This window comes from Mya arenaria, chromosome 15 (genome assembly GCF_026914265.1).
Source record: "Mya arenaria isolate MELC-2E11 chromosome 15, ASM2691426v1".
Lineage (NCBI taxonomy): Eukaryota > Metazoa > Mollusca > Bivalvia > Myida > Myidae > Mya > Mya arenaria.
The window spans coordinates 33,710,844-33,736,620 of record NC_069136.1 but is presented as its reverse complement, the minus strand read 5'-3'; the positions used below and the strand labels follow the sequence as shown (position 1 = coordinate 33,736,620).

Below are 25,777 nucleotides of genomic sequence, written 5' to 3'. Positions count from 1 at the left end.
ACCTTTGAAATGTACTTCATTATATTTATAAGTCAAAATAAATCGTATACTTTCACCTTCATAGTGTAACATAGGGAAAGCGGTCCGGAACTTGTTTTCGTTAGTATTGGCAGCCATCTTGGTGGCCATCTTGGATTTTCGGAGACAGTTAAGATACGGGTTAATGACAAAATGGTCCAAAATGAAGCGGAAAATAATGAGAAGAAAGAAAGATCATATGGTAAGTAAATATTGTTTGCATTTACTTTTCTTAACTTATTACATCTTTGTTTGTATAAGTATATCCTAGCTCTCGTTTATTAAAAGGATCTTAATTGTAATTTAAAAAAACAAACTTAAATTAACAGGAATTACAACAAGTTGATTTTTTTTCTTGACTTTGAATGATATTTTAGTGCTTGTTAAAGTTCACACAATTATACAGCAAATAAACGAAAATATGACAGAAAGATAATCTCCCTGTTTCACCTAATATCTTTAATGAAGTGGACCTCTGGAGTAGTATTAATGAAGCAGCTTTGTATTATCGTCAAAAAAATCATGTCACAAGTTCTAAAGCAAGCCAGTCACAATTTCAAAGGCAATTTTGTCACAATTTTCTACGCAAGCATGTCACAATTATGTCACAATTTCAAAGGCAAGCATGTCACAATTTCAAAGGCAAGCATGTCACAATTTCAAAGTCAATCATGTCACAATTTTAAAGGTAATCATGTCATAATTTCCAACGCAAGCATATCACAATCATATCATAATTTCAAGGGCAAGCATGCCACAATTTCAAAGTCAAGAATGCTACAATTTCAAAGGCAAGCATGCCACAACTTCATAGTCAAGCATGTTACAATTTCAAAGGCAAACATGCCTCAATTTTAAAGTCAAGCATGTAGAGCTCCGCGCGGATTTGGAACACCGCAAGGCCCGTAAAAGTATGCAATGCTTTCACAACTTTTGCATGGGGGTCGCACGCTCAACGTACGATCTCCGTTCGATACTACGGACACCAGGCGGGGATCTTGCGACGTCCGCACGGAGCCTGCAGGGCGTTTCGTTCGTCGTACGGACTCCGCACGACATCCTTCAAGGCCGTTTAAAGCCCGAGCTCATTGCGGGCACTGCACGGCTTTTATGCGATGTGCGTTCGGATAACCTACGATTGCATCCTCCAAAAGATCATACGGGGCTCGTATGCATGTGACAAGAAGCTATGACTGTACGGAGACCGTACAGATTTTAAAATAATTTGTGAAATCTGATTTTTCAACTTATCCTTAAAAAACAACGATTAAAAATGTTTCGCACAGTTTCTGTATTTTGCTAGTATATTTCCAGAAGTGAAGAATGTTCTGTGTATTAAACAGAGTTATATTTTGACGAATTTACACTAAATTTACCGAGTCATTTTTTTCCAGTGTTGTACCAAGCACGATATATACGGTCATTTAACAAAATATACTGGAAGTACATCCTACCTTTAAAACATTTTATTTTGCAAAAATACGAGATCAGAACAAAACGGCGTCAGAATTTAATTAGATGGGTTTTTTGTTAAATTACCACACGTCCAATTAAAAATGAAATAAAAAAAAAATAATATTATCAGTGAGTGTCAGCTCAAAAACCAATATTTTTATAAATCCTTAAATATTGCTTTTCTTTCCAAAGCTTAAGTATTGCTTGAACTTTTATCGCAAGCATTTGATACCTTTCATCGCAAGCATGTTACATTTTTTCATCGAAAGTGTGTCAAAATCCCGTCACACTTTTCAACGAAAGCATGCCACAGTCATGTCATTATTTTTAATCCAAGCATGTCACTATTTTCAACGCACGCATATCACAATCCTGTCACTAATTTAAACGCAAGCATGACTTTATCATGTCACCATTCTCCACGCAAGCATGTCACGGTTTTGTCACTATTTTCACCACTAGCATGTTGAAATCATGACACTTTTTTAACGCAAGCATGTCACTATTTTTTAAACGAAGGCATGTCACAGTCATGTCACTATTGTAAACACAGGCATGTGACAATCATGTCACTGTTTCGAACGTAAGCGAGTTGAAACTTGCCGGAGAAAGCCGAGTTGTCACGATTGATGCAGTATGCTTAACCTTATAGTCAATGGGAAAGGCGATGAACAGATAGCAAAGAGCAAAGAGAACTATTCATTTAAAATGTTTACTTTCAGTACCTTAAACATGGTGTCATGTTTCTAAACAATGTTATAAACTATTCAGGTTTAAGGTATCCAAGTACAATACTGTGAATTTTAGATGCATGGTGACCCTATATTGTATTGCTATCATGTGAAAGGTTTAGTTTAAACATGATATATTTTATAACGGTTATTATGAAAGTTATGATATACCAAGTCACCGTCGTTGGCACGATGTTGTGCGAGAGTGTGGTCTTGTGTTGTGGGTAAAACTGGAGTGCCCGGAGAAAATCCACTTGCCCGGCTTGGTGACCATAAACCAAAACTCACATGCTCACAGGCTTTGTGAAACCTGTGAAAGTCTTTTATGTGTAAAGACGGAAAATATTAAACATATAAAGAAAACAATAAGCTTTTTGGGTCTTGAAATATTACAAATACGGTTATTGGACAAAAGCATTGACCTGGAAATATATACAAAAATAAACATTGTAATAACTTGACCAATAATGCTTTTGGGTCTTTCATTTTATATATCAGTAATATATATGATATAGGGTCGACCACCAGGCGTTAACATTTATTTGTGACTGTATATTAGATACCTTAAAATGTGACACAGAAATGGTATCATTCATCTTGGGTTTTCATTTTACCTTTACTATTATTATCATTTAAGTTCAGTAATGGCTGTGACATGTTGGAATGTATCGAAAAGGTATGAAGCTAATATGTTGCTATTTATTGTTTAATAAGCATTTATTAACGTATGATATGCCTCTTAACTTTCTATATAATTGAAAGATTTATTTTACGTCTCAATGATAAACCGATGTTACATAACTCCACCTTAGTGCAAGAACTGAATATCTGCATTTTTTTCTATATGCAGCTATTGAGTTATTGCACGAGATGCTCTGAAGTAGTGAAGAGCTTCTGAAGCGATGAATATAAAAACAATCTTAATTCACAATGTTAACTACTTTTTCAGTGTTTAAATTCCAATGTATACTATAGAAAAAATAAAACTATGCACAGAACGAAATTTGTCTTTCCGTATTAGTTCAGTTAGGCCTAAAAGGCTTTTTTTTATTAGGCTTTATCTAAGAATCTTATTTTCATCATTGGAGAATGGTGTTAAAAGTATCTTCTGTATAAACATTTAAGGTTTTAAACTACATATTGAACAGCAATTATTTTTTTTTTTTCAAACTGACTATAAAAACGGTAGGGTCGGTGACTATTCCGTAGGTAGGGTCGGGTAACCCGAACCAAATGTATTTTTTAGGCTTATTGGCTGTGACATGTTGGTTAAATCAAAAGGGTAAAGTGCTGAAAGTAAAATGATGTTATCAATTTTTTAATTAGCATTTAAAATTCTCGATATGCCTCTAAATTTTGTCAACAACGGTATGATTAATTTAACGTCACGAAGATGAACAAGTTACGTTAGCTCTGAGTAGTGATGTTCCGATGATCGATTATAATCGAAAATCGATTGGTTGGGCCTGAAATCGGCGACAATCGATAGTATTTGGTTATAATCGATTATCGAAAAAAATAAATAAATAAATATTAAGTGTTCAGATGTTATCTTTAACAAAATGGCTGATGAAAGCCACAATGAGCAAGTAAATGAACTATTTTTTATACAACAACACTTAATAACTTCAATCATAGACATAAGGTATATGCATATAATGATTAAGAGTTTAATACTGTACATGAATAAAACTACAACTCGGGTACTATCTAGTATTTTAAAAACCGATTGTACTATCGATAATCGGTTACTTGAGTGGACACGGTGGAGAACCCACGTGACTTATTTGGTAAAGTGCACGGTAACAAATGTCAACAAGTCTCGATTCAGGTAAGGTTTTTAAAGATAACTTTCTTAATATTTGGAGATTTTTTGTGAAATAAAGACCATAAATCACGCATTTAAGAGTTCGATCCACGGTAATAAAGAACTTTCTCTAATATTCTAAAGTTTTCCTGAAAATCTTGACCAACTGATTTCTCAGAGTTGAAATATATGGCAAAGTACACGGCTTTTGACAAATCTATCGCTTTACTTCATGTTAGCAATATTGTAAATATTTTATACACAAATCTTATTTTAAGCAAATTTTATGTATTTTATAGTTTTCAGCGTGTATTGTTTAACTTCTAGTTACTTCAAAGGTAAAAATGAACTAAAACCAAATTGATAAAGTACACGGACATTTTAGGATGATAAAGTACACGGTCATTTTAGTTTATGTTTGAAAGTAGAGTGCGGTTTACATACTAATATTTATATAAGTATTTTCTATTCGTGAAGTCAGAATGTATAGTGTTTAGTTTTTATTTAAGCTGTATCAATAAATTTTGCATTATAACGCACACCTAAATAACTAAATATTTAGCAATCATATTTAATGAGGAGTTGAAAGATAGTCTATGGGATAATTAAAGAGAAAGTCTCCCATTATAAGTTCGATTACTTTTAAATATGCAGATCAATACAGAATCATACATACACTTCTTCAAAAATCAGATAGTTTTACTTATAAATTATAATCTGGACTGACGGCGAATAAAACATCTCTGTAGTTAGCGGCCCGTTTGTGGTGATTATAAATTTCACGAATGTTCCTATTTTGATGTGATATAAAACAATAAAATAGGCACATCACAATTAGTTTTTATATATTTCCACATTTAAAGCATATTGTTCATACCTTTCAGGTAACGCTGAATCTTTTATTTGGTTCAGTCTGAACAAATATTATCTGATCTACATCAGTAAAACTGCGGTCGTTCGAACAATACAGACAGGAACTCATTGTAAAGATGGAGGCTCGGAGTTAGATGGGAATCAGCAAGGAGGAATGAGAGCACACTTTATTACCAACTTACAGGCTAGGACTAATGTTCTAGACTAAAGGCTGAAATGTGATTACAAAATAATTGTGTTTCAAAGCTTTCTGAATTATATAAGATACATGCAGCTAAGTGTTTGTAGGACATCAATGGGAAAATGACAACAATGCATCTCTAAACCTTGTAAAAATGTTTTATGCTCAAACCGTTTTCATACTAATTTTACACAGCAATTTTTTCAGTACTGTAAGACAAACGAACATTTTGAAAGAGCACCATTTGGTAACAGTACGTTTTGCTATTTATCTTAATAAAATGTTAAACTCATCAAAACGTTATTTTAACTCGGCAACATACTGGAATGCACCTCTAACTAGACCATTGTGATCTTTCAATGTGTCCTGATTAGGTGTGTTTCGCCTTAACGTGCCTGCTGAGTCCAGATTTGAACTCGAATGCTGAGCGACACTGTAGACATTTGTGCCGTGTCATTCCCCTGTGTCTAGTAGAAAGCTGGTCACTGAGATTGGTCGTGTCACCCAATTTGAACCCACACACATCACAGGTTAGCTTCAATTGGCCGCTTTCGCGTCTTTCGTGTATCTTCAAGTCTAACAAGAGCAGTTTTGCCACAATATTTGCAAACGTGCGATTTGTCTCGCCATGATTGCTGCACCTATAAAAAAGACATGTACTGTCACAAGTTAGCGAGAAATGCTGGCAATGTCAGTACTTGAATATAATTTATAAAAAACACTATATTACTGCCACGCAATGAGTGTTTGATCGTATAATCAGCATCATAAAACTGAACGACCCTGTCCACTGAAACACGGACCACATTATTATGTGAAAAACGCAACCCCTAAAAAACGTTGAAAACACAGTCAGACGACGGCAAATCTTAACCTCTACACGAGGGGAGTCATAATAAAAGTATAACTGTTAGTATATATTTATTTCTCTGCGAAAAAAAATAAAGCTAAAAACTAACCCGTGTCTGTGAAAACACTTTCCCGCAAAAACCATGGCAATTGACCAGAACGCCTTCTATCGTGGTCTACTAGATGTTTTTGTTTTTTTTTGAAATGCCATTCCGCATTTTTGGCATAAAGTCGGAGTCTTCATATTCTGAAATGAAACAAATGTCACAAAATCATAAGTCTATCAAATCAGCTGGCAATCGAAGACATTAAAAGTACAAGAACACTTTTCTTTCTCAAAATTGACAAAATGAAGAGTTATTAAGCAGTTATGTGTTACTGTTTACCATAAATACAAACACGTTTTACATATATACGATACGAAAATGAAGTGGAACACCCTTTACAAAAACTTCAAACCCTTTATATGTCAATTGCGAATATATTGTTAAAATACGGGACTGAATTTTAGTGTGATAATACATGTTTCCATGATTCATGAAAATGAGCCCATCATTTAGGCGACTCCGTCGGTCTAACAATTAAAACGCGTTCATTCTTCCATTGCCACTCCATTACAATGCGTCTTTTCATACATGGAGCAATGTTCAATAATGAATTTGAAGAATAGAAATAATAAATAAATTTATAATAACTCGTTTAAGCACCAGTCAATGAAATCAGTGTGTCCAACGTGAAATGTGTTCGCCGAATTTTAAGTGAGGGAAATTGTGTGAAGCCGAATAAAATGGTGGCGTTGAAAGGAATTTCGGTGTTTCAAGGATGTATTTTCACCTGGTAAGTAAGTTATATCACCTTTCTCGCAATATAAATACGCCTACCCGGAGACCACACGTGTAAGCGTCTCTCGGTTTTTTAACCTATGTTTCTAGAGGCCTTTACAAAAAAGTTATTGAATGTATAAGCTGAACGATTGATTGTTTACAAAGTGAAAATAGAAAATTGCGTGACTTGAAACGGTGTTTTCGGCCCTAGTTCACCATTGTTGTACCTGTTTTAGCTATTTGTTATTGAATATTTGCATTATTTATCTTTTCGACCGCTACTGCACTTACATGGGTATTATACGGCCGATATTTTCATGTTTAAACACCTTTTATGTTGGGCGACGAAGTTTTATGCAGATTTTGTGTGAAGCAGAATCAGAATAAGCGTGCTTTAAAGCTGCATTTTCACAGATTAAACGGTTTGACAACTTTTTAATTTAAGTCCTGGAACGAGCCATTTTTGCGAAAATCCATGGAAACCCGCTTTATAAGACTGCCGACAAAAAATTATATTTAAATTCAAAAAATATGTTTTATGCATTTTTTTTTAAATCGTTAGTAACGGTTTAAGCAATAAAATATTATTTTTACGGAACTATGAAAATCTGCGATCTGATCTTTGATCAACAATCTTTTAATATCAGTTTACTATTACTTACGCAAATAATTGTTCTTACCAAGACAAAAAAGTTGTAAAAACGGAATATCTGTGTGAGTGCAACATTAATAGCGTTCTTAAGACACATTTTAATATAAATAATAAAAAAATGTGGTACCCGATAAGAACATACCACGTGTTTTTAATGCAAACTTACACACCAGATACACCTGTGTTCTATTTTAGCAAGATTGTATACTCTAAAATTCACCATTTTACACTGACCGAAGATAAATTTATCGTATGGGAAGACCCCACAGCCTCTTTTTAATTCATAGATGATGTTGAGGGTATAAACACTTCACTGCGGTCAATAACTTAACTTCACTGAAATACGTGTACCAATGTTAAGGTAGTCTTAAAGGGTCTAGAATAAATAGTTGAGTGGGTTATACATTTGCGTGAAATTCCACTATCTATAATCCTGCATTGATAAGAATACCATATACTCTTAACAAATTGTTTTAGACCAGGTTAGACAACATAAATATCAGTACATTTCAGTAAAAGTAAGTCATTGTGCTTTATTATTATATCATAACATTTATTTCATACATATATTTTGTTGTTTAGCGTTGTACCCAAAGATCCATTGCAAGACAACTGTCGGGGTTGGTGGGGTTGGGTATGGGTATGGGTAGACTTAAACTGCTTTAAAACGTATTTTCGTTGGTAAGATAAAATTAGACTGATAATATTGCATTCATTGTATTTGCCATATTGCGGGACGTTCGTGTTACATCAAGAGTTCTTACATTTATTTACCGAGTAATAATTTGATTTCCGAGTTCATATAGATGAATTGCTGGAATACTATACAAGTAATTTTGCATAACAAATACACGGTACGTTAAAATTTCCTTTTGTTATATTTATTAACATGTGTTAAAGCTTATGTCTTAATTAAACTTTTATTAACGCATGTATATTCTGATTCTGCTTCACACAAAAACTGCATAAAACTTCGTCGCCCAACATAAAAGGTGTTTTAAACATGAAAAAATCGGCCGTATAATACCCATGTAAGTGCAGTAGCGGTCGAAAAGATAAATAATGCAAATATTCAATAACAAATAGCTAAAACAGGTACAACAATGGTAAACTAGGGCCGAAAACACCGTTTCAAGTCACGCAATTTTCTATTTTCACTTTGTAAACAATCAATCGTTCAGCTTATACATTCAATAACTTTTTTGTAAAGGCCTCTAGAAACATAGGTTAAAAAAACCGAGAGACGCTTACACGTGTGGTCTCCGGGTAGGCGTATTTATATTGCGAGAAAGGTGATATAACTTACTTACCAGGTGAAAATACATCCTTGAAACACCGAAATTCCTTTCAACGCCGCCATTTTATTCGGCTTCACACAATTTCCCTCACTTAAAATTCGGCGAACACATTTCACGTTGGACCCCCCTGGAAATAAGGAGTATATACACTGAAGGTTGTAAACGACCGTGTACTTTATCAAACCTAAAATGACCGTGTACTTTATCAAACCAAAATGTCCGTGTACTTTATCAATTTGGTTTTAGTTCATTTTCGCCTTTGAAATAACTATGAGAAGTTAAACAATACACGCTGAAAACTATAAAATACATAAAATTTGCTTAAAATAAGATTTGTGTATAAAATATTTACAATATTGCTAACATGAAGTAAAGCGATAGATTTGTCAAAAGCCGTGTACTTTGCCATATATTTCAACTCTGAGAAATCAGTTGGTCAAGATTTTCAGGAAAACTTTAGAATATTAGAGAAAGTTCTTTATTACCGTGGATCGTGCTCTTAAATGCGGGGTTTATGGTCTTTATTTCACAAAAAATCTCCAACTATTAAGAAAGTTATCTTTAAAAACCTTACCTGAATTGAGACTTGTTGACATTTGTTGCCGTGCACTTTACCAAATAAGTCACGTGGGTAATCTCCACCGTGGTGGAACCGATCATCGATAGTAAAATTGCAACCGATTCCCAACACTAGCTCTGAGGAGCTTGTATACTGATGAACATATACAACCTCTTAAAGATGCATAAATACTACCAGATAAGATTTACAACTATTAATACAATTGTTTTAATAAACCAAACAGGATGGATACATTCGAAAACAATGGTCTAAATTAACATTAAAAAGATAGAACCTTTTCGCTTTCACCCCTCCTAATGAAGGATACAGAGTTCAATTTGAAATAAAGGTAATGATAACACGGTATTTCTACCTTATAAGACGATACTGGATCACAGTAAATCTTAAAACACTCACCAATCATTTAATATGTTTGCGTTTTCAGCTATTAAATACACGGTTACAATACCGCTATCAGTAATTAATATGTTCCATATATGCATTCATTATTAAGTAAGTAAAGGTTTATCACTCAAAATTCATGTTTGTTATACATGGGTATCTATTGATTTTAAATACGAGTGCCACTTTAAATCACAATTTTTTTTTTCATTTTTTTTGACTTCTTGTTCAGTGTTCAAATTTCAATGTATACTAGTGGATAAAAAACTCACCTCAGTACAAAATTTGTCTAAACCAATAGTAGTTCGATGAGTGCTTGTTAACCTGAATTAGATTACATATATAATTATATATATATGTAATAGATTTATTTCAAAATCAATAAGCCATAGGGCCTATCCGGAAAAAACACCATATGAACAAATATATACAATGGATAAAAATATACACTAGTGGATCCAGGGGGCAATCGCCCCCCCCCCCCTACCCCCTTAGATCGTCCAAGATTACTTTTTTTATTTCAATGTGCCCAAAATGTACCATTTCGGACTAACAATTGCTAAATTTTTCTTGGAAGAGTACCCCCCCCCCCCTGTCGAAAAACTTTAAACCAAATAAAATTTTGGTTCTTAGGGAGGGGCGCATGTCAAAATGAAGCGCCCCCTCTAACGTCAACTCCTGAGGCCACCCATAGAAGGCACAATATGTTTGTTTAACAATACTCGAAATAAGATACTTTGCAAAAACTCGACATTTCTGTTGGAAGTATTAACTTTTTAATAAAGAGTTATAAATGTACCTATGGTACAGAGAGATACTGTCATAAAGCAAGTGAAAACTTCAGTCATCCTTAAAATGGCTTTTCATGGGATTATTCTTGAACCGGTTAAAACAATAATGCACAGCTTCTTTATTTCCGTAGTAAATTTGCAGATGTATTGAACATAATTTTCAAGAGCAAACATAATTATATCTTGACGAATCTACACCAAATCACCGAGTTATTAGCCGGTCTGTACCAAATAAAATATATATATTTGTTCTGAAATGTGAAATTTGCTCTAAAATGTGAAATTTGCTCTGAAGTGTGAAATATTTACCCTGAATTATGAAAAAATTGCTCTAAAACTTGAAATATGCTCTGAAATATAAAAAAAAATATGTGCCCTGAAATGTGAAATATTTGCCCTTAAATGTAAAATACTTGCTCTTAACTGTAAAATTGGCTCTGAAATGTGAAATACTTGCTTAGAAATATGAAAATTTTAAGACCTATATACTAGAGGCCCCTCCCTCACATCTTATTGATTTCGTTTGGCAAAAATGCAGGAGTAATTTGAACCAAAAGTGCGTCAAACTTTAATGAAATCCCTTTATTGTTAAATTATCTCCCTTTCTATCAAAATTAGAAGAAAAATAAACCCTTAAAATAATATTATCAGTGAATGTAAGCTCAATAAAACCTTATACAAATGGTTAACTTTTAAATACCTTACTCTTAAATACCTTTCGAAGCTTACACGAATATGTTTAAATCTAAAACGTTAAGATATTCAATAAACTAAACTAAACCACCAATTAAGGTAAGCCAACCGTCACTGGTGTGTTTAAGATGTGTTTCGATGTGCATTCGAGATTATTTCTATGTTTAATTTATATTGATTAACCAGTATATGATTTTTGCATGGATTACATTTTCGAATAACACATTATTGACAGAACAGAACAGAACATAATTTTTATTAGACTGAAGCATAACAAGCTTATCGTCATAATAACACATATACATACAAAAACATATTTGTATGGCATGCAACAATTTAAACACATAGCATATTATACGATAAATACATTTGATTTTATTGTTTCTGGGATTTAAATGGTTAGAATGAATTTATATTATATCATATAATTTAACTTGAATATTGCATACAATTATTGACGCTACTATTATGATATGATATATTATTAAAAGCTGCACTCTTTGACACAGAGTTTTGACAACTTTTTTATTTTTTGTCTTGGAATTAGCAATTTTTTGCGTAAATATCTGCAAACCAATGATAATAGACTGCTGACAAAAGATCAGATCGCAGATTTTCATATTTCCGTTCGAAAATTAATGCTTTATGGCTAAAACCGTTACTAACAGTTTAAGAAAAATGCATAAAACATCAATTTTTGAACTTAAATATGAAAATATACGAGCAGATTTTTGTCAGCAGTCTTATATCATTGGTTTCCAGGCATTTTCGCGTAAATTGGATCGTTCCAAGACAAAAAATGAAACAGCTGTCATAATGTTCAATATGTGAGTTTGCAGCTCTAAAGGGATGTAATAAAATGATATTTTGATATGCTTATAAAGCAGTTGTATTAATGTGTTTCTTAAACAATTTATTGCCTATAAGAAAAATCTATCGGTGAAAATTTTAAATTTAACATTTTGTAACTTTAAAATGTTACTTAACCAGTAGCAATAATTTGAACGTATGATGCATGAAATGGATTTTTTTCATTTGTTTGGAAAGATGTTCATCTTTCATCCGGTCCAGGGGCGGTTCAGGATTCAACGTAAAGGGAGTCGTAACTTAGTAGTGTATGCTTTTTACATGCGCTCCTCCCTCAGAAACGAAATTTATGGTCCTCCCCCAAGAAATAAGTTTCAATTTCTAGTCCGAAATTGCCGTTTATTTTGCGCCCTCTCCTTAACCCGCTATGGCGCACCAATCTTTAACGAATGGTTAAAAGTTAGTAGAATGCATTTATCCAAATAAATAATTTAATGTACGAAGTCGCATAAAACATTTATTTTCTTAAACGCAGAAATGATGCAAAAACCCTCTATACTGTCTACTGGTCCAGCTCATGTTTAAATCTACCGATTCACCTGATTAAAATCAATAACGGCTGACTGCTGATTTACCAAATAAAATGTGACGCTGATTTGAAAAATATTGCCATCCCAGTGGACAAACAATAATTTTGACCACTAAAATTGTTGTTTTTTAGCGAAATTTTCTCTCATTACAATTTAAAAAAAATCAGATGCTATAATATTTAATGCGCATTTTGGTCCTGGTGGTTATCGTTTTAAAGTTACAGATTCTCAATAATTTTGACAATACAACCATTGAAACGTCAGCAATAAATAACACATGCATGACGTATATGTTAAAGTTCAATAGTTAGATCTACTGAAAATAGAGCGGGCGTACCTCGGTTGCAAACTGGATCGTCAAAATTAGGACTCGAACTTATCTAGTGTTTGCTATTCTGTCTAAGTAAAAATAATAGTAGTGTATTCATTTATTTGGTGTAACAACATGAGAAAAATACAGACGTTTCATATTGAGTAGCGATTTGCATTTGTAATGAGAAAGAGTGTCTGTTTTAATATGTAGTTTATAAACCTTTAAAGCTTTATACAGTATACATTAACACCTTTCTCCAATGATAACACTAATTTTAATAAAAATAAATAAAATAAACCTACCTACCCTACCTGTTTTTGAAAAGGATGTTACCCTAACCAAACCATTGTTTGGCCTTATGACATTGGGGGTATGAAGTAAAAACATCAACAAAATAACTGACGACCAACTTAACCACACCTAAAAATATTGGTAAGAAGATGCCAAACCAACTATGTATTAAGTGTAACCTTAAAGTGAGTAAAACGAAAAATAATCTCATAATTTTTCGTTTCAGTTAAAAAAGACATTATCAAGGGAAAGGCGAAATGGCTGGTTTATATCAACCATTTTCTTATTGGATGGGTAAGTACAGCGATTGATGAGGTCTGCATACGGTAACAGATTTACACTTTAGCTTCGCATTACCACAGGCGTCAGTTACGTGGTTACTATCCATCCATCCAATCATCCATCCATCCATTCATCCATTCAATCATCCATCCATCCATCCATCCATCCATCTTTCTACATGTATATTCAAATTTCAAATTTAGCACATAATTTCGCATTTAAGATAATTTTAATCGGATTGTATGACTTGCACTTATCATCCACTTCAAAATATGTAACTACTTACCAAAGTCTAGAAAATAACTGCATAATTATATACGTGCACAAACAAACGTTGCTTTACACGCACGTGCACTCTATCAAGAAATGGATGTGTTCGACAGTTGTTTCATACTTTACTAAATTTAGGACGACAACATCTGGTGGTTTGCCCTGGGCCTGTTTCTTGTCGAGATAACTCCCCAGTCATTGACCTTCACGGCCACCTATGGTCTGCTATCTGGAGCAGCCGTGCTGTTGTTTGGTGCCGTCGTCGGGGACTGGGTAGACCGCACCCCAAGACTAACAGGTAAATATGGTTATGGGAGGGGTGACATCCCAAAAGTATATCACTTTCATAACCACTTATGGTCTGCTCTCTGGAGCAGCCGTGCTATTGTTCGGTACCGTCGTCGGGGACTGGGAGATAACACCTAAGTAATTGACCTTCACGGCCACCTCTAAAGCAGCTGTGCTCTTGTTCGGCACCGTCTACGGTGAATTGGTTGTCCGCAACCCGAAACTTAGTAGGTAGATAACCCTATAGGAGGGGAGCTATCGGGGAAGACCCACATGTTGCAGGACTTGTAACAATCAAACAAATCTTCTGGACTTAACTAACAACCCATTCAATTACATTATTGTCAAATAATACCTTTTTCTCCACGAACCTACTATCAGAGTATATGGTTTCTTTACACTGAAAATGGAGTATTCAAGTAAGAACACTTAATTAACATGAATTCAAATTATTACTCGTGTTTGAATTTTTCATTTACAAAGCACTGCATATATGAAGAGTAGATTGTATAACGTTCTTGTATCATTTAAAGAAAAATAAATAAATCTAATTTTTGATGTGAAATAAATAGTTTTTAAATGACTAATCAATATTGTTCTTTTAATTTAGTGGCTCGAGTCTCCGTTCTGTTTCAAAACTCTGCCTTGATATTTTGCTGTCTACTGATTTACACGGTGATCGAGTTCAAAGCCCAGATTTCAACCGTGCTACCCCAAGAGGGCCTCCTCTACTTCATGTACGCTCTAATAATCCTGATCGCCATTGCTGCCAACTTGACCAGCATGGCGAGACAGACCGCTATTGAGAGGGACTGGATTGTTGAGATTTGTAACAGGGACAAAGACTTGCTAGCAGGTAGTGTACAAGTCCATTATAACACATTTTATATTCTTAAGGGCCTTCCACAGTGCAAAAGTGGGTGGGGGAAGTCAAAAGATAAAACTCATATCTTATTTCGTTTTAGTTTTGAACAACAGTCTTTTTTCGGAAGTAAAACATACACCAAATTCCACATGTTTTGGGGTAATTAGGATTTTACCGAATTTTGTGAAATATTTTTATTACAGATTTTGGACCAAAAGCATTTGCAATTTTTCGGGAAAGTCGACATGGTCGACAATAAAGGCAAATATCTTCATTAAAAAACCCCAGCTGCAATCTTCACAAAGCCTTAAGACGTTGTTGCTTACGTAGTACTGTCTATTGTGACACAAAAAAATATTCATTTTGTATAAAGGCATTTCTGGAAAATTACAAATGCTTTTTGATTGGAAATCTGATTTTTGAATTTGTAAAATTTGCTTAATTTTTTTACCGCTTGTTACAACGGATATATGGATTATGCCTGCTTAGTAATGAACCTCAAAACTAACTATTAAATGACTTTTTGTACATTTTCTGTTTCGGTCCTTCTTACGACTTTTGCAATGTGGAAGGCCCTTAAGATACATAAAGATATAACTCAAAAGTCCACATGAGAGCCTCCTTTATGTCATATATAACATGATCTTCCTGAGCGCCATCATTGCCAACTTGACCAGAATGTCGAAGCAGAACGCTAATGAAAGAGACTAGATTGTCGAGATTTGTAACAAGGACACGGGCATGCTCGAACTTTGTGTTTTATTTCTGGTAGTTTCGGCAAGTTATATATCCGATAGATGAATTAAGAAAGAGTAAGTCCTGCTGTCCCCAGAGAGCATCCTCTACGCACTATACGCTTTGATAATCTTTCAACTTAAAGAGCATGGTGCGACAGAAGACTATTTAGAATAGATTGGGGAAACTTGCAATAGGGTCAAGGGCGTATGGTAGAAGGTAGTCTTCTTCTTCTTCTTCTTCCTTTCTTGGGTATGTCAAACTACTTTTATAAAGACCTTAACTTTAGTTAAACCAAATACTCGCTTACCAATTCAAATTAAGGTCATATAGCAAAACCGTGACTTTTGGGGTCGTCTGGGTATCACCGAGCTAAAAATATGCAAAGCCATGCAGCTGGTACAAAATTTATTCTACCAAAAAAATATCGGTTGTCTGAATTGTATACATGCATGAAATATAAGTTAATATAAGCAAAAGTTGGCATCCAGCTATTGAGAGTGTGGACTGCCGTGTGTGTTTCATTAGTACATCGTTGGTTTGTTAAAGCTGCACTCTCACAGATTGACCGTTTTGTCTTTTTTTTCATTTTGTGTCAAAGAATGAACCAATTGTTGCGTTGATGTGCTGAAATCAGTGAAATAAAACAAGTCAGAAAACATCACGAACAAAAAATGATGTTTAATGGATAAAACTTGTACCTAACGCTTAATGGGAAAAAGTTGATCAGCAGTTTTTCATTCAGTTGAGATCTGTTCTAAAGAGAGTTATCTTATATGACTAAATTGAAGGCAATGAAAGTAAAATCAACTGATTCTGAGACAAAAATAAAATACAAAGTCCAAGCTGTCCCTATGTGAGAGTGCAGGTTTAACACTGTAAAAGTAATTCGCTCATGGTTTGTAAAATTCACTTTATTTTAATTACAAAAAGTGTGGTAAATCATGAGAAGTGTTAAAACAAAACTACCAAAAGCAGGAACTCATCAGCAAATGTTGATATTTGCTAAATATCTAAGTATCGTCTTTGAAGACCACAATTTTCAATCGAGTAAGTAACGTTATCACGTGATCAATGTATCGTCAACTGGTCAAAATATCCAATTTTTAAATTCCGTGCGGCCGTGATGACTATCCGGCTGTTTTCTTTTTTTTTTGGCCTTACCGACGTGAGCTCGACCCCCACTAAAACCAAAAAACGTTTTTATGCTATAACTGTATATTTTCTGCAATTTCGCTATCATAATGTAAAATAAAATAAATAAATAATAAGTTATAATAAAATAAAGTAAATAATAAGTAATATAAAATAAAGAAAAATAATGATAAAATAATGATTAAGATGCATACCGGTTAAACCAATTGTTGGCCAAGAACATGAGCAAGTCACTTTAAAAGGTTCAGCTTAAAGCTGCACTGTCACAGATTTACCATGTTTACAACTTTTTCATTTTTTGTCATGGAAAGAGAATTTTTTTGCGTAAATATCTACAAACCAATGATAAAAGATTGCTGACAAAAGATCATATCGCAGATTTTCATATTTCCGTTCGAAAATTAATGTTTTATGGCTTAAACCGTTACTAAAGGTTTAAGAAAAATGGATAAAACATCAATTTTTGAACTTGAATATAAAAAATTGCGATCTAATTTTTTGTCAGCAGTCTTAAATAACTGGTTTCCATGGATTTTCGCAAAAGATGGCTTGTTCCAAGACAAAAAATAAAAATGTTGTCAAAACGTTCAATCTGTGAGAGTGCAGCTTTAAGACAAAAGGTCACTACATCAGGCAACCTTTTCGGCGCAATCGGTTTGAAACATGTTTGCCTAAACAAACAAAAAACACGAACATGTGTTATTCTGTGCTTTCGGGATTTACACAACTTTGTTTTGAAATCGTGACATACATGTATAATTATTTCTTACAAGCATGAAGGCTCACGCTTTTCGGCTTATTTTTATCAAACACGACCAGGTATTTGTGTAATAAACTGTCCGGACGAGTTCCATATTAGAAGAAAAAAGCATCAACACTAGATCAAGCTATTACATGACAGGCAAAAGTCTATAAACATAATAAGGGAAACTAAGATTAAATAGGTCACTAGGTCAAATTAAAGGAAAATAAATACATTTCAGTATTTAGCAAAATACTTAATAAAGACTGGCCATCTGATTGAAATGTGTTTATAACTGTCCAATCAGTTTATATTATTTGAGGTGGAAAATAGTTCCTTGTCGTAGATTTATCGTTCAACTGGTCCCAGAGTTTTGGTCAAATCGTTATGAAACTTTAAAAACTGTAACAATGTGAGTTTTAAGAGTCTTTTGTTGTTCTCAGTATTAAAACATGACTTTCTTAAACATTTATTTCAGTTTTAAGCGCAACTATGAGGGGCATCAGTCTTCTCACCATGGTGATCACCCCAATAATTACTGGACAGATCCTTAGTCGGACCTCCCATAGCACTGGAGCCCTTGTAGTGGCAGGCTGGAATTTCCTCACGATATTTCTCGAGTATTTCTTGCTTTGGAAAATATATAACGAGGTTCCACAACTTAGGAAGAAAAAGATTAAAGGTATACTTTATAACTAAACTTCTGTGAATCGGATTTGTTGCCATTCGGGAGCGCCCATATTTTTCAAGTAAAGGTCACCATAACGTTGAATTTTGACCCCAAAATATAGAGGGATCATCTGCTGACATTTGCCAGTGCAAATAACAAATTTAAAGAATATTTACCAAGTTGCTCAAACAATATTGACTAGACACGAAAGATCCCGAATCTTTCTAGTAAAGATATCCATGACCTTGACCTAAGACCCTAATGCACCAGTCAATTGTAACCACGGCCCCCAGGTCCGGGGAATAGCCGGGACTTTGACTATCAGTCCAGCCAACCCCGGGTAAAATCCCAGCTCTGCGGGGACGAACTGATGGTAAAAAAAATCCCCGCCATGCCCCCGCACCCAGGGACCCTAGGTAAGGCCCATTCCCCGCTATGTTTTGCGCGAAGACAAAACCACCGCATTCACCCGGCAGCGAGGGGCCACCTAAAAGGTAAAAGGGTTTACAATTGACTGGTGCATAAGTATGACACTAAAGACGATGACGCCGGAACTATAAAACTATTAATACAATGCTTCGCAGGTGACACAAACACTGCATGAACATGTATAACTATATACTCATGTATATCTGAGGCGGAGGTTATTCACTTTGAATGTAATTTTCGGTATTTGTAAAAGATATGAATGAATCTGATATACAAAAGGATGTCCTGTGTATTGAATAACATTATAAGCTTGTATTATTAAATCGCAGATAACTTTTAACTGAACACACATATGTATTTGACTTGAGCCCTGTACCATTGAACGGAGTATATGTTTAAGCTTTCGACTACTGGACTTGTTTCTGTAGTTTTTAACATTCTGATTCTAACTATAACTATGGCTTTTGTAGTGCGGTCAAGTTCTCTTAAATGTTACAGTATTGTAATTCCAGAGCATCGTGTACAAGAAACCACAATTAACCTCATGCATGGCGTTGACGCGGCGACGGAATTTACTGACACAGGTGTCAACAGCGTTGTTGGTTGGTATTGATTAAACTACATCAGTTTGTTTTTCTTTTTCATGATAAAAAATGAACTTCTTAAAAGGAACTACTTTTTCCGGAATTTGAAGATGCACTGTTACTCCCAATTAAGATTTACCGCAATTAATAATATTGTTTTAATATTCCAAAAAGGATGAATAAATGTCGAAAACAATGGTTCTTATGAAGGATAACGAGTTGAAAGGAATGAGCATAATACACAGTATGTCTACCTTATTAGACTATAATAGACCACAGTAAATCTTTTAGCATTCACCAATCATTAATATTTTTGCGTGGTCAGCTATTAAATACACGATTACAATCTTGTTATTAGTAATTGATATTTCCATAAATGCATTATTTAGTAAGAAAGTAAAGGTTTATCAGTCAAAATTGATGTTTGTCATACATGTGTATGTATTGATTTTTAATAAGAGTGTCATTTTAAAGGTACCCTTTTATGCTAGCAACTTTTATTCTAAATTGTTTAAATTGAGTTATTTTATTTACTTTCATGAACAAAGATCAAACAGCAACTGACATATACTGATTTGAACAGAATTTATGGTTAAAATGGTTTAATTTTCAATAGCGTAACTAACACTTTTCGGCAAAATAGAGCTTATTTTGTCACAGTTTCCAATAATAATTTCAAATAGAGGTTATTTGAACTTTTGAAAATGTTTTATCATTGGTACAAGCATTTTGTTCACATTTCATTTGAAATAAAAACATGTCTGACCATTTGAAACGTAAATGAGTCCTTTTATAACAGTAGAATTGTCAGAATTATTTTGGATATTTCAGTTGTTTGTTGTTAAAGCTGCACTCTCACAGATATATCGTTTTTACAACTTTTTTTTGTCTTGGAAAGAGCAAATTTTAGCGTTAATATCTGCAAACCAATGATAAAAGATTGCTGACAAAAGATCAAATCGCAGCTTTTCATAATTTTGTTCGAAAATGAATGTTTTATGGCTTAAACCGTTAGTAACATCATTTTTTGTTCTTAAATATAAAAATTTGCTTCTAATTATTTGTCAACAGTCTTATATAACTGGTTTTAATAAGTTTTCGCAAATCTTGGCTCGTGCCAAGACAAAAAGTTGAAAAACCTTGAAACTGTGAGAGTGCAGCTTAAACTGGTGACGTTATTTGGTGAATATGACTTTGAAAATAAAAATAGCGCACAATTATCACGTTGACGGCCAATTCATAGAGATAGCAATATCTTTTAAATAAAGCTATGTACGCTTTTTTCGTTATTGATTGTTTCTCTGTTTCAGGTGAAAAAATCGATAAACTCGAAGAAACGACGGTAACGGAAATACACGATTACCATGAGGAACCTCTAAAGCCCCGCACATGCGCAGAGCTACTGTGTTCATCTTTTATTACGCTGAGGCGTGGCTGGAGGATTTACAAAAACTACGACGTTGCCTTTGCTGGCCTATCACTGGCAGCATTGTATTTCACCGTTTTAGGCTTTCATAACATCACCATCGGTAAGGTTTTTAACATCATGCTTTGTCTGGTACTTTTTGTCAGGGTCGGCTCCAAGATTTCATGTCGGAGGGACATAACTTAGGGACGTAACATTTTTACTTGCGCCCCTCCCTCAGAACCAAACCTAATTTGGTTTAAAGTGCTGAAGGTGAGTTTTGGGGTATTCCTCGACGAAATTTAACAATTTACTAGACCGAAATGGTGCATTTTGGGCGTATTTCTTTACTCCTTTTCTCCTATATTTAAGTAAAACCTAAACTTTTGCGATTTAAGGGGGGGGGGGGATGGGACCCCTCCCTGGATCCGCTAGTGATTGTTGCTGTTGCAGTTCGTATTTTCGCGGGGAAAGAGCAGCATTATTTCACAGTTACGCCCTGCCATTTGGCGCATTTGGCAGGTTTGAAATGGTAGAAATCAGTCACCCTAAATAATTGTTGGTAATGCAACTTTGATGTCTTACAATAAATTCCATGTTTCAGGGATGTCAGTTATATAGTATCCATATAAAAATATCCTAATTGAAACACCTTCGTTGTTGCAAATCAGGTTACGCCGTGTCGCAAGGTCTGAGTGAAGATCTCATCGGTGGTCTCCTGGCCGCTGCCGCTGCTTCCGGAATCGTTGGCACACTTCTCTACCCCAGGATCCGCCGGTGGCTGGGGCTCCGAAAGACGGGCCTCGTCGCCCTAGGGGAGGAATTAACGAGCCTCACTCTCTGTGTGATCTCAGTGTTTGCCCCAGGCAGTCCGTTTGACCCGCTTTATTATATACGAGACAAGGAGATGGATCTCCCATTGCATTCCACGCCGAGACAGTTACAACTTGCCATGAATTATAGTACCACGACGCTGTCTCATTTTCAAATTGTGAATTCTACAGACGTTTTTATTAGCAATACAACATTGGGAACTCTGGATGCCGAAGGACCATCATCTCTCGTTTCCATCTCGCTACTGATGGCTGGGATTATTGGAGCCAGAGTAGGTTAGTATATAAAGTAGTGTGGTATATCATATGGTGAACGAAATACTAGGGATGAGTCAGGTTAATGAAATTTACTAGTAACTTGTATGGTAAATGAAATATACTAGTAATTAATATGGTAATGAAATATACTTGTAATTAGTATGGTATATGAAATAAACTAGTACTAGTAATTTGTATGGTAAATGAAATTTGTAAATAATGTAGGGATGCAAACGAATATTCGAATATTCGATCGAACGTTTGGTATTCGAATGTCAAAATAGGTATTCGAATATTCGATGTTTTTGTTGAAATAATAAATTAATACACTTTTTGCCTACAACTGTCATCTTCGTCTGTCTTGTTTTTACAACGACCCCTAATGCCATAGGTGTGAACTTGATGACACTATACACGCGTCATATCGGATATATCGCCGGGACCTATAAACAGTCCCCGTAATTTTGCATTTACTGGCTGTTAGACAAGTGACATAAAACACATTCCAATTATTTTGGGTACATTTAAATGAACATGCCAATTAAGGGTTTAAGAGATCGGCCTTTATACCAATGTTTTGTCTTCACTGCTAATCAAGCTTGGCGATATTGCTCAAATCGCCTTGATGATACGAGGGACATGTGCTAGTTAATGTTTCCATGTTTTCAATATAACGCTCTTGCGTACAAAAATTAACTGAAAGTGTATGGTTTAACGTTTAAGGATATATGTCCTGTATTGTTGTACAATACCTAAGACAAAAGCGACGTTTAGACATGGTGTCGTTTTCTATAAATATATTTCGTAAACATCAATCCCAGAACGAGGCTGCAAGTCCCACGTTGGCGCATATCGTCATTTAACCGGGACAAACGCAATTCCCTGATCTTATTTTGCATTTTTTACAAAAATGAACGCAGAGGTTTGTTTTTTTGTTAAAGATATATTGCTTTTTCTTGGGATATATTTTGTAAATGGGAAATTCAAAGGCTAATTTGTGGAACAATAAGGGTCCGTCGCGTGTACCGAATACGACCAGGAAGGGTAACAGGGCCCCCACTATTACTTTAGTGAATAATAATAGTTTACTACAATTCTTAAAGGTTCATTTTGGTGTTCGAATATTCGAATATTCGATCGAAAGAATTACCGAATATTCGAATATCACTTTTGCCATTCGTTTGCATCCCTATAATAATGGTATCATAGCGGTGAATAAAAAACACAAGTAATGAGGTGAATAACAGCCAAACACGATAACATTATTTTCAATTTTGGGAAACGGTTCAGAGGGCAACCGGAGTGCCATTTTTAAATTTCTTAAGCGGTCATATGATAGTACTCCATTTATTAAAACTTGATCTCGAACCAAGCATTCTAAAACATATACGATGATCCAAAATAAAAAAATACCGCTGATCAAAGTCGCTCATGAACTTGATTTGTTTGCAAGAATTATACCCATGAAGATTTTGTCTTTCAATACGACTAATGCTATACAAATTGTATCTGCAGGCCTCTGGATGGCGGACCTGACCATCACACAGCTATTTTTAGAAAGCGTTGACGTCACAGAGCGCGGAATAGTCGCTGGTTTTCAAAACGCTTTAAATCAACTCATGGAAATGTTGAAATACGTGGTCGTAATATTGCTACCACTGCCACAGGTGTTCGGATATCTTGTGTTCATATCGTATGGGTTTATTGCTCTTGGGTGGATCTTGTTTGCGGTTTACGTGAAGAAAACTAGAGGCTTTCTGTTTCAAAAAACAACAATTTCGTCGCAACCAACTTGAAGGAAGCCAATCTCATAGGCATCTGTATACTGATGTACCCCGGTGTTGTGACTCTGAGTCTGACTGCACATAGATATTAAGTGAAAGTGTTTTAATTAATAGTACTCACAGTTTTCATGCTAAATTTGTTGTTGTCTGCGATGGGGTAACTTAATTTCAATCTAAACCAATAATCCTTATATATATAGACACAAGTTTACTTTGTAGAATATTACCCCATCCTGCATTTCATTTACTGTTTCCTGCTAATTCAAAGTATATTCCGAATTAGAATTTTCAAGCAACTTAGCTATATTTTGTAACAGACTGATATCACTTTGTTTTATCAGCTTCCAACCTTAAAACATAAGGAATTTCACATACTTTTGTTTGTTTCATAGCAGATTTTTGTATTATATCAGTCAGTCAGCCATCTTGTTTCATTGATTTTTGACATTTACGTCATGTCCTTTTTTACCAAGATTGCTATACAGTAACCAGGAAGTTAAAACTCTAGAGATTGTTAATTTTTACCTTGCATTATAATTTTGCTTTGCTTTATCCCTGAAAACTTAAGGCGAAAGATCCAATTCTAGCATAAATATTTTAATCGCCATATTTTGAGCCGTTCTAATTTTAGACCCATCAAAGTTTTACGTGTCGATTCAATTTTAGGCGATCGATCGGATTTTTTTTAGATCGATCAGCTGTAGTCGATGCTCTTTTTTGGTGTCGATCGTGAGTTGATGTGGTAGTATACATCATGTATATATAAATTTTAGGCGGTTGATGGCTGACTGTTTTAGTATATTGTTAACAGGGAAAATTTAACTTCTTGTTGGTTACAATTTGAAAAATTTAACGTTTCTCAAACGACGATAAGATCATGCATGTTTTCATGTCACTGTAAAACATATATAGTAAACTGAATAAATGTTATTATCGTTTGTGATTATCACCCGTTGTTTTGGCATAAAGTACGACCCAGAACTGTTAAAGCTGCACTCTCACAGATATACCATTTCTTCAACAATTTTTTGTCTTGGAAAGAGCAAGTTTTTGCGTAAATATCTGTAAACCAATGACATAAGGCTGCTGAAAAAAAATCAGATCGCAGATTTTCATATTTCCGTTCGAAAATTAATGTTTTATGGCTTAAACCGTTACAAACGGTTTAAGAAAAAATGCGTAAACCATCATTCTTTGAACTTAATATAAAAATCTGCGGTCTTATTTTTTGTCATCTGGGGTCAAAAACTAGGTCAGAGCCCCAATATGGAAAAACCTTGTTAACTCTCTGGAGGTTACATTTTCAGCCCAAATATTCTGGAAATTTGTAAGAAAGTTTTTTTTCGTTGATTTCTAGCTCAAATTCGAATATGGGTCATTTTGGGTCAAAAACTAGACACAGATCCCAAATATGGAAAAAAACCTTGTTAACTCTCTGGAGGTTACATTTTCAGCCCGAATATTCTGGGAATTTGTAAGAAAGGTTTTTTTTATGATTTCTATGTCAGGTTTGATAATGGGTCATTTGGGGTCAAAAACTAGGTCACAGGGCCTTGTTGTTGTTTACAATTTCAACTGTTCATTTTCTTATAAAAATATTTTCACTATGATAATTGTATTGCTTTACTCATTAATCCCTTTAAATAATTTAAAGTCTACTGACAGATGTCAAAAACTACTAATAATACACTGCCAAGCTACTGACAAGTCTTTGAAGGTGTTTACAGGTCTGCTTATAGTAGACTTCTATAAAGTTTTCTTCAAATCCTGACCCTTGTGTCAAATTTATCCCTGCCAAACAGTTTAGACCATTTACAGGTGAGCAATCTAGGTCCATGGCCCTCTTGTTTATAATTTTAATAAATCAGGTCGACTTCATTTAAATATATTTGCTTCCTTAAGTTTGATTGCTCAGCAACAATTATTGTGTGAAAATATCTCCAGCCTACACAGATATTTTCCCTCTTGCTAAAGGCATTGTGAATGTGAACTTGGAAGGAGGAGATATGCAATATAATCATTGAGCCAATTGTTCAAAACTTTGTTGAAGTTCACATGATTAAAGACATTGTTTTTAACATCTACAGGTGAAATATTTTATGAAATGCTTACATATTTAAAGCTGAAAAAATTGCTTCAAATATTGTTAAGAACAGTTCACAAGTGTATCCATTTAACTTCCAGAGCAGTATAGATTTGAAATTTTACAACAATGATCAGGGTTTTTTTCTATAGTACCCACGGGTCCGACTATCGGACCCATTCCCAAAGCAAAATATAATAATTTTTTTTTAGAAAGTCTTTTTACCTGTACTAGTTCATTTTCAACATCCTCATAAATTA

General features: G+C 34.5%; 1 protein-coding gene across 3 annotated transcripts; it reads left to right on the top strand.

Moving 5' to 3' along the window:
• On the top strand, positions 1-24,332 carry LOC128219535 (solute carrier family 40 member 1-like). Of its 3 annotated transcripts, XM_052927355.1 has the most exons (10): positions 1-220; positions 2,842-2,880; positions 13,361-13,428; positions 13,825-13,984; positions 14,585-14,830; positions 17,950-18,153; positions 19,083-19,172; positions 20,465-20,683; positions 21,231-21,668; positions 23,166-24,332. In XM_052927355.1, the coding sequence occupies exons 2-10, from the start codon at positions 2,868-2,870 to the stop codon at positions 23,444-23,446; spliced, it is 1,719 nt and encodes a 572-aa protein (XP_052783315.1). In that variant the 5' UTR covers positions 1-220; positions 2,842-2,867; the 3' UTR covers positions 23,447-24,332. The 3 variants fall into 3 exon arrangements, with proteins under 3 accessions (XP_052783315.1, XP_052783313.1, XP_052783314.1); XM_052927353.1 differs by lacking the exon at positions 2,842-2,880; XM_052927354.1 differs by lacking the exon at positions 1-220 and having other exon boundaries at positions 2,782-2,880.
• Positions 24,333-25,777: the final 1,445 nt, after the last annotated feature.

Bases quoted from the DNA above. Each gene is read 5' to 3' on its own strand.
- LOC128219535 (XM_052927353.1), top strand. From the start codon at position 172: ATGGTCCAAAATGAAGCGGAAAATAATGAGAAGAAAGAAAGATCATAT. The intron at 19,173-20,464 runs GTTGGTATTGAT...TCTCTGTTTCAG, and splicing joins AGGTGTCAACAGCGTTGTTG to GTGAAAAAATCGATAAACTC. The intron at 20,684-21,230 runs GTAAGGTTTTTA...GTTGCAAATCAG, and splicing joins CTTTCATAACATCACCATCG to GTTACGCCGTGTCGCAAGGT.